The sequence below is a fragment of the Bison bison genome, unplaced genomic scaffold (genome assembly GCF_000754665.1).
Source record: "Bison bison bison isolate TAMUID 2011002044 unplaced genomic scaffold, Bison_UMD1.0 scf7180017864537, whole genome shotgun sequence".
NCBI classification, from domain to species: Eukaryota; Metazoa; Chordata; class Mammalia; order Artiodactyla; family Bovidae; genus Bison; species Bison bison.
The window spans coordinates 1,550,747-1,560,976 of record NW_011495085.1 but is presented as its reverse complement, the minus strand read 5'-3'; the positions used below and the strand labels follow the sequence as shown (position 1 = coordinate 1,560,976).

The window sequence follows — 10,230 nt, the reverse complement described above, 5'->3', positions numbered from 1 at the left end:
AATAAACTACTAGTTGTTAATTAGATGACTTGAAATAAAATTCCCATTCCTTTTAAAGACTTCAATTTCTCATCAGTTTGAAGCATGACTGTATGAGAGCATATTATATTTGTTTGATCTTTATACATTGTGATAGAAGAGAGAAGACTAATGAATTCTGTCCATACATGCACATAATACATATAATATAAATTAATTGGATGATAGTTTTTGATGTTGAAGAGGTAAAAGAGAGTAGACTCTTGCTTAAATTTCTGTTAAATCTGAAAAATAAGCGCCAGATTTTAAAGATGGCAAGAAAATATAAACAGAAATCGTTTCTATATTTTTAATACAAAACTCACATTTATTATTGACACTGTGATAATTTAATTTACAAATATATTCTGACTTTCCAACTTTAAGGCAATAGCTTAAGTTAAATACATTGTTCTCTTCTTCATCTCTTTCAAGCCCCCCAAACAATCAAACAAACAACACTGAAAAACTTGGTCTGCAACAGCAAAGGAGATTCTGAAACACAGACTTTTCAAAGTAAAAGAAATTTCAGCAGCTCAATCCAGTCTCTGTATAATACTATGCAGCATAAATACCACTTGACCTTGAAGCTTACAGCATGTTTTAATGAGTTTCAAAATCTTTTTTCACAGTTTCTGGGTGGCGAGTGTTACCCGGCCTTCTCAGTGCTGAGGGATGTTCTAATACGCAGGTCCACTTGATTTTATGACAGTACCACAGCATCTCCTTCCTTCTACCATCTCTAATGTTCACCTCACACGTCTTCAGCCCTGAGCCTGGATAGCTTCCATGTTAGTCTGTTCTGAGTCATGGGTTCTTCCCTTGGGCCTGTGAGTTGTCCAAAAAGGCCAAAGTGTTCCCCCAGGGAGCCACTCTCTTGCCTTCCTTCTGTACTTGATGCCATCACTAATTCCCTCCAGCCAGGAGCCAGTCACTTTAGACTATTAGCCTGAAGGTCATTCAGAAGATTTAAGTATATATTTGATTTGAGGAACCTGGGATATGAGTCCTTTTCCATAAGAGTATATATGATTTTTTGGGCTTCGTCAAAAGACGTGGGTGTTGGTGCTTTAATCTTCTTTGCTGTAGATTCTCGAGTGCGGAAGTCAATATTGATCTAAAAAAGAAATCCACATTAGTTCATATACACTTCCCATTTGTTGTATATTTTATGATGTTACTGTTGCTTTTAAACTATCTGGGGATGGTGGCTCTAAACTGTTATTTAAATCAGCTTGAATATCTCTTGAATGCCTATGCTAAACATGCCTTTTACTAGGTGTGGAGGAGTTAAAAAGAAATATCACAAAGAGGCAGAGATATCTTTGTTCCAAGTTAGCTTACAGTCTCTCTTAAATATTTATATAAGGTGACACATGTATCAAAAAATGTGATGTGCACATTTACAGGAACACAGGATGCTTGAACCAGGAATATTTAGCATGAAGTGGGCATTACTTCTAACTGGAAATACTTCTGCTGCTGTAATCCATGTATTGCACTAATCCCTCCTTTTCCTAATCCAAGATGAGCCAGCTCATCCAGGGTCCCCTGACACACAGTTCTGGTAAGTGTCACCTTACTCCTTACCCCACCCTATCAAGTTAGCTTGTTTTACAAAACCAATCTTTTATTTAATCTTTTCACAGATATAGAAAATTAGATTATCATTACACTGAACTATAGAAATACACTTAGATATACAGCAGTGAAAATCATGATGCTCAGAAAGGATTTCATCTTGCAACTATGTTGAATGTTATCCTGTATCTAAATTCCTTTACATATAAGCTGATGGTAATAAACTCACTTGTTTGGCAGCATCTGACTGCACAAATGCCTTATAGATTTTCTCCGCTTTGCAATGCAAAAGATCAGACTTTGTTTTTTTATAGTCTTCACAAGCCAGCCAGAACTCAATATTCTCCTCACTGAACTCAGACTTCAGGAAATTTCCAAAGACGTCTTGACCAGCTAAAAAGACAGAGTGAGGGGGTAAGATAAATTAGTTGAGCCAATAAATGAATAACTTGGAGAAATTTTATAAGAAAAATACTAGCATAGTCTCTGTACAAAGGAGAGAGTTGGCTCCTGCTGAAATAGCTGTTTGTAGAGATGGGAAAGCCTTAGAGATCCCTTCATTTATAGTTATCTGTGGTCAGATTCACTTGTCACAGTCACACAGCTGCTTAGTGGTAGCTACAAAACTGTGCTTTACTTTCATCTGCTAATCAAATTAAAATTCTGCTCTGCAGATTAAAAAACAGTCTCTTGTACTACCAACCCAGCCAGAATGCAGAGTATTTTAGGGAATAAAATACTGACAAAAGGCATTGATTGCATGCTAATCATTAGCAAATATAATTTCTCCATCCAACTCACAAAAGTCAGAAGATGTGAGGCCTGTATGTTACATATGTATGCTGTACTGATTATATTACTGAGGCCTTTCAATGGGCCATTTCTATAGCATCATTTGTTTTTCTGAATTGTAAACTAAGGCAGATAGTAAGCAGATGAACCAGATTGAACTACTTGATCCCCATGTGAGGGTGTTTGGGAGAAGAGGATCAGCTCCCCGGATAGGGACAAGCTGCCCATCTATGTCCCTGACTGAGGTCCTAATTTTAACAGGATCCCAATGTCTATGATGAGGGTTAAGGTGAGCTGATTTCATTCACCGTCTTCATCAGAAACTCCCCACAAGACTCTGTGGTTTAAAGTCTTTTATTACCATATCTATGTTATAATGTGTCATGTTTTATATAATGTGATTATATGCCATGTGTGTCAACCACCTTCAAGGCAGTAAGACACTGCTTTTGAATCCTTGTTGCTCTAAAAATGCCTGCACATAAAAGTGGGCTGAATGAGTGATTTAACGCATATATGAATGGAGAATATAATTAATGGACTGAGTGAATCCTGCTCCTTATATCCCATGGTACAAAAATACATCTTTTAGGTAAGCTTTCAAAATAGTGGTTGAGATGTTTAATTGACTTCTTAAAAGTTTAAACTCCAGAAACCCAGCCTAATTTTAAATTTTGCTCCTATAATGACCCCTGGAAGTACCTAGATGCCTTGGCAAATGTTTCTAAAGGGTGGAAGCAGCACTGAGCTCTGAGCTGTGACACCACAGTGAGGCATTACGTGCTGAAGTTGTCAGTGCTGCACAACTGCCAGAGGGCAGCTTTCCACACACCCCCCACCCACAACACTGTACTTTAATGAGTCTGTTCAATTTGTCTGCACACTGAGATAAAGCCAGAGACATCCAACAGTTCATCTGCACTTACTTTGGTTGGCAAGAAGTTTTTCCAGGGATTCAGACCACTGCTTCACTTCATCAGCAGAGAGTCTGCAAGGGGGCAGTATTTACATCCATGAGTATTTTTTTGTGTAAACACAAACGAAATCAGAATGCTGCTGCATTTTGATAATTTCCCAAACTAAGATTCTATGACTAATAAATTTTATTAAAATGTATCTATAAGAAAATAATAATTCGCTTAGAATTACTATTGTTATGAAAGTATCTGCCAGTAACATGTGAAAAATATCCAAATATAGCCTAACAGTATAATAAATAGCAAACATATGCACACACATTTGTACTTAATTTACATTGGTACTAATGTAGCTTAATCTTATTAGGCTTGTTCCTTAAAAGAAACAAAGTCCATTATATCAGTATTACTGTCATGTTAGAATATAGAGCTAGTGCAGAGGCTGCTTATATAGTGACAGTTGCATGTATTAGTATACTTACAGGTCCTTGGACTTGGAAGGCTTCATTCCAGATTCCAGATGTGGGATCATAGATCTCAGGTATGCTTTCACGTCCATTCCACTACAAAAGACACAAAAGTAAATATTCATGTTTATTCAGTACAATATCTTTTATTAAAAAGAAAAGAACATGAAGTTAACCTCTCTAAGGAATCAGGAAAAAAGCTGATACAATTTATGGCTATATTAAAGAGACAGCCACTTTTTATGAGCCAAAGTCTGGAAGAATTCCCACTTCATTTAATGCCCTAGCATGATTCACTTTTAAATACAACCAAATATACTTATAATTCACAGAGGTCCTTGCTCTGATCTAGCTAAACTAAAGGCTCATATTTTCTTCCATTCATTTTCAATCGTTCTGCCATTAAAGATCACCTAAGTCCAAGTTCACAAAATGAAGGAACTTACAAAGTCTTGGGCCTCTTTTTCTGCGTTTTGTCATCTAGAAGTGAATGATCAGTTCCTTTCAGTTCCTTTGGGTTAGCAGAGAGGAACATGCCTGGCATTTTGTCTAACCTTGGCGTGGAGATGGCTGCTGCTCGCATCGTCTCCGAAGGCAAATGTCTGTGAGTCCGCGTCTCTGCCGCTTTATATAGTGACGGCTCACAGGCCCTCGCTGTGCAGACAAGTCTGTTTATCAAGTGATGTTGCCACAGACGCTGGAAGTTCCCCCTTTCTTGGTGTGTTGTGACGTGTATCTTGAAAAAAAAATGAGCATACAGTGATGTTTGCGGTTAAAACCTAACCAAATGAGACTAGGTCACTTGATTAGACAAAAAGAAAGAAATTTAGGCCTGCAGAGGCACACACACACACATACCACATGTTAAATCAATCTTTGGTTCTAGAGGATGCTTGTTTTTTCATAAAGACTGCATGTTTCAATGAAACGTTTCATTTGGTGGATTTACTGTATCATGGAGACTAGAGATGGGTCCCCTCCATGATTTGGATAGTCCTTGACTATAAATTCATTTGATCACAATAGTTTAAAAGACTTTTTTTTTTCTTTCAGAAAGCAGTGTATAGAAATACTTTTTAGTTTATTTGTACAATGCATATATCTGGTAGGAAGGAGAGTTATGAGAAATTACCCTAACTTTTCCCTACTTCACATCTCATTCCTTATTTCTGTGGCAAGAAATTTCCATGTGTTTTCCAAGATGTGTGCTAGACATTCTACTTGTGACATACAGGATGATCTTAAGGAGCACATGAATTTTAATATTTAGTTCAAATAAGTAATATATCAAACTGAGTTTTTTGTATACCACTGCTTAGGATAACAATAAAGTAAAATTTAAAAAACTGTAAACAAAAGAATCATTAACATAAAATATGACATAATATGCAAATACACTGATACAAAAGAATTGCACAGTATCAGGATAAAAACTGCTCATGGTAAAAATAAGAATATATTCAGCCAGGCCAATAATATAATTTTTAGATGATGATTTGAATTTTGGCAGTGTCTCTGGAGAGATATAGTGTAGCTTTAATAAAAATCAAGAATTAAAATAAAACCCCAAGAAAGTGAAAGTGAAACTTGCTCAGTTGTGTCCGATTATTTGTGACCCCATGGACTGTATGTCCATGGAATTCTCCAGGCCAGAATACTGGCGTGAATAGCCTTCTCCTTCTCCCAACCCCAGGGATTGAACCCAGGTCTCCCACATTACAGGCAGATTCTTTACCAGCTGAACCACAAGGGACATCCAAGAATACTGGAGTGGGTAGCCTATTCCTTCTCTAGGGGATCCTCCCAACCCAGGAATCGAACTGGGGTCTCCTAAAACCAGATGACTAATCACTAATTATTAGGGAAGATGGGTTGGTTCAATATAAGCTCTTACAGAGTTTGTATATACAGTGTGATTTATTTATAGACTGTCCAGTTTATATTTTACCCCTGAAAAGACAAAACGAATTTTACTTAGAGAAGCAAGCTTCTGAAAGTATTAGGTATAGTTGACAAAAGGGAATTGAGTATTACTCTTTCTATGTTAGTTCTGTCATTAGGATAAAAAAATATTTTAAGGAATCACATTTATATTTAAAAATTTACTTACATTTGATGTTTGAAAGATAATGTGATGCATTTAGGAAGAAAACTAGTAAAATAAGTTGGCCTCGGGAAGTTACCCAGACAAAAATGATGAGGTTCAGAGATGGATGACATAAAGACATTCATTTGTGTGTTTCTTGTAGTTCAATCCATAGTTACTTTTCAGTTAAAATCTTCAGCATTGCTCATGTTTATTTATTTAATAACCTCTCATTCCTCTAGATAATTGTGGACATGTTATGATAGAGAAAAATGATTTAAAGTTTACTTCTAAAGGCCACTATTATTGCTATCAAAATATACTAATAATTTGCAAAGCATATTTTTGTAACAGTAATTCCTTTGGATGTTAATAAGTGTTATTAGAACTATGATACCAGCTGTAGCAATGGTTCTGGAACCACATAAGTTTGGGAAATGTTGGGTTAAAGCTAAATAAACTTTTAAAATTAACCACCGCTGATCTTCTGAGAACCTATGTACATTTATCAGTCTAAATGGAGGTGGGTGGTGTGCAGCAATGTCCTAACATTTTTGAGAACTGAACTTTCAGTAAGTAGGGAAATAGTTTGCACAAATAATGTTCTCTTGATAGCATGTTAGGAAGCTCTGGTAAGAGAGAGCAAATAAGTATTTGTCTCTTTTACTTATGTATTAGTAATTCCTTAAACCTCCAATCTTTTGCTACCTTGATATAGACTTTCAAGCTCAAGCATTTGCATGCAGTTACAATTGTGTGCTTTGAAGCCCAAATGGAGAACTAAACTCCTGATTCAGGGGGAGGGGGGAAATCCCTCTGAAATTCACAGTGGGCTGTTGAAGCCACCTCAGTGGCACACTAATGTAGCTGCAGTTTCAAAGGCTGCTTGGCAGCACATGCAAAGCCTGTGTGTACCAGAGCTGGGCAGATCCAGAGGAACTGTATCGGCAGGGTTGATGGTCTATGGCATGGCACTGAAGTTTCCTATCAGTCATACTACATGTTGCTGTCTGATTCCTTTCTGTGAAATCTATTAAGAAATGACAAATGATCAAATAGCATCTTTACTTAATCCATAACTTTGGTTGAAATAGTAGAGGATTTAACAAAAGTCAATAGGATAAACAGGGGCTCTCACAAACATGATCTTGTCTGTATATTTCTTCTGTGAAACTGTGCTTGAGTAACCAGATTGCAGTCCTAAGAAAAGGAATACTTCATGTTATCTTTTTTTAAAAAAAATTAATACTTTATTTTTGGAGCTTTACAGTAAAATAGAGCTGAAAGTACAGAGTTCCCGCATATTCCTTCCACCCCACCTCCCCCGCAGTCTTCCCCACCATCAATATCTCACATCAGAGTGGTGTGTTTGTTACACAATCAGTGATAAACATACATTGACACATCACTGTTACCTCAAATCCTTAGTTTACATTGCGGTTCACTTTCGGTGTTGAACATTCTTTGTGTTTTGACAAATGTGTAAGATATACATCTACCATTATGGTGTCATAAGAAGAGACATTGTGCATTAAAAATTCCAGTGTTACCTTTTAAAATGTCTAGGAGATATGGTTCAATAAAACATTTAAGATTATGGCTATCGGTTTCAATGGGGATAAATTTTCATCTTTGTTGACTTGATTTTACATTTAGTTTCCCCTCCAGCTGCCTGAATCCTTATAGGGAGGGCTTTGCTGCATGACTTTTCCAGTCTTGATATAGATTAAACTGATGCTGAGCATTGCTGACATTTTACTGTGGGCATTAGGAATCACGGGAGAAAATAATGATTATGAGATTGTATTTTAAAATAAGAAATACATCTCTGTGGTAAGATTCTGTGACATGAACAGAAATTTTGATCCATTTAAACAAAATATTTTGACTTAATAAACTTTAATGGTAGTCCTACAATGTATCAGACCAAAGTACTGCAGATACAAAGGTGAATAAATATCTGTCCAAAGAGGGGTAGAGTATAGTCAGGCAGACAGATACTTAAGCAGGTCATCAGAGTGGAAAGTGCCATCACAGAGGAATGTACTAAGGAGGGGCTAACTCTGAAATTGTGGGGCAGAAGCAAAGTGCTGTAAATAGAGAGCCCAGAAATAAACCCACACACCTTTGGTCAATTAATCTTCTACAAAGGAGGCAAGATTATACAATGGAGAAAAGACAGTCTCTTCAGCAAGTGTACTGGGAAAGCTGGACAGCTGCATGTAAATCAATGATGTTAGAACACACCCTCGCACCAAACACAAAAATAAACTCAAGAATGCTTACATATAAGATATGACACCATGGAACACCTAGAAGAGAACCTAAACAAAACACTCTCTGCCATAAATCATAGCAGTATGTTCTCAGATCACTCTCCTAAGGCAAAAGAAATGAAAACAAAAATAAACAAATGGGACCTAATCAAACTTGTAAGCTTTTGCACAGCAAAGGAAACCATAAAAAACATGAAAAGACAACCGATGAACTGGGAGAGAATATTTGCAAATGATGCAACTGACAGAGGTTTAATTTCCAAAATATATGAACAAACAGCTCATCAATATAAAAGAAAGACCAAACAACTCAATCAAAAAATAGGCAGAAGACATAAACAGATATTTCTCCAAACTAGACATACAGATGGCCAACAGGAACATGAAGAGATGCTCAATATTGTTAATTACTTTAAAAAATGCAAATCAAAACTGCAATGAAGTCTCACTTCACACCAGTAAGTGTGGCCAACATTAAAAAATCTACAGATAATAAATGCTGGAGAAGATGTGGAGAAGAAGGAATCAGGGATGGAGACTGGTGCAGCCACTATGGTGAGCGGTATGGAGGTTCCTTAAAAAGCTAAAAATAGAGTTACCACATGACCCAGCAATCCCACTCTTGGGTATATATCTGGAAAAGACAAAAACTAATTTTAAAAGATACAGTCATAGCCCAATGTTCATAGCAGCACTTTTTGCAATAACCAAGACACGGAAGCAACCTAAATGTCCATTGACAGACGAATGGGTGAAGAAGCTGTGGTGCATATACACAATGGAATATTACTCAGCCGTAAGAAAGAATGACACACTGCCATTTGCAGCAACATGGATAGGCCTAGAGATTATCATACAAATGAATATAGTCAGACAAGACAAATATGTCACCTATGTGTGGAATCTAAAAAACAGTACAGATAAATTTGTTAATATTTACAAAACAGAAACAGACTCACAGACATAGAAAACAAGCTTACGGTTATCAAAGAGGAAAGCAGGTGGAAGGATAAGTTAGGACTATGGGATTAACAAATAACCATTACCATACAACAAAACAGAGAAACAGGATTTACTGTAGAGCTCAGGGAACTATATTCAATATCTTATAATAATCTATAAGAAAAGAATGGAAATAAAAAAATATATATATATGTGTGTATATATACACACATAACAGAATCATTTTGCTGTATATACCTGAAACTAACAATAATATTGCAAATCAACTGTACTTCATTTTTCTAAAAATATCCTATTGCCATTTACTACAAAATCAACATGTGCTATTCCGCCTGTTTCTGCATGCAAAAGCATTACCCCCTGGAAAGTACAAAAACCTGTAGTGAAGAAAATGGTCTTCAGCAAGTAGATACCTCTTACATACATGAAGACCATGGAAGAATGGATCTGAACATACAAAACTTTGCAGAGTTGTTGTTGTTTTTTTGTTTTTTTTTTGAGTATAGTTGGCTTACAATATGGTATTAGCTTCACCACAGCAAAGTAACTCAGCTATATGTATACATATATCCCCTCTTATTTTTTTCTTTTAAGATTCTTTCTCCATGGAGGCCCATATAATTTGCAGAGTTTAAAAGAGTCTATGAAAAGCTTTGTTGAATTTGCATAAAGTCTCACTGGTTAGGGGTTTCAGTTAAGGTCACTACCTGGGTGTGTTTTATCTCCTTCACTCTCCAGGCTTGTGGGTAAGGCCACCGACAGTGTTTCAGCTACATGTCATAGAATTTATTTGAAAAGCTTCAGCAAAGGTAAATTTGGAAAGAGTTTTCTCTGTGTCTAAGTAGAACATCGATGGGGTCATTGTTACTTACTTGATATCATTGATGAAGAAAAGGATCAAACATTTTAGACATGTTTGCAGTTTTATTTTCTAAACGAAGAAACCAACTGATTGATAGGTTTTATAAGAGAAGATCTTGCAATTTGGGAAATTTCAGTGATCTCAGTAATAGCAAACTGAGCAAGATAAGAATCTAGTTTCTTTTTCTCACCCTGCTCTAATCTACTTATAGTAAACACCAAAGCCCTCCTTTCTATAATTTAAGAGATTATAAGAAAATGACCTTCAG

At 36.3% G+C, this 10,230-nt stretch overlaps 1 protein-coding gene across 1 annotated transcript; it reads right to left on the bottom strand.

Moving 5' to 3' along the window:
- Positions 1–314: 314 nt before the first annotated feature.
- RGS1 (regulator of G-protein signaling 1) lies at positions 315–4,442 on the bottom strand. Its single transcript, XM_010832095.1, has 5 exons — positions 4,222–4,442; positions 3,791–3,871; positions 3,318–3,379; positions 1,829–1,992; positions 315–1,135 (listed from the first exon to the last, which is right to left on the bottom strand). Exons 1-5 carry the CDS (start codon positions 4,356–4,358, stop codon positions 950–952), a joined length of 630 nt encoding a protein of 209 aa, XP_010830397.1. The 5' UTR covers positions 4,359–4,442; the 3' UTR covers positions 315–949.
- Between the last annotated feature and the right edge of the window lie 5,788 nt (positions 4,443–10,230).

Excerpts from the sequence above, each read along its gene's own strand:
- RGS1 (XM_010832095.1), bottom strand. The coding sequence starts at position 4,358 with ATGCGAGCAGCAGCCATCTCCACGCCAAGGTTAGACAAAATGCCAGGC. Across the intron at positions 1,993-3,317 it reads AAAACTTCTTGCCAACCAAA|CTGGTCAAGACGTCTTTGGA; the intron begins GTAAGTGCAGAT and ends CTGTCTTTTTAG. Across the intron at positions 1,136-1,828 it reads AGTCAGATGCTGCCAAACAA|ATCAATATTGACTTCCGCAC; the intron begins GTGAGTTTATTA and ends TTTCTTTTTTAG.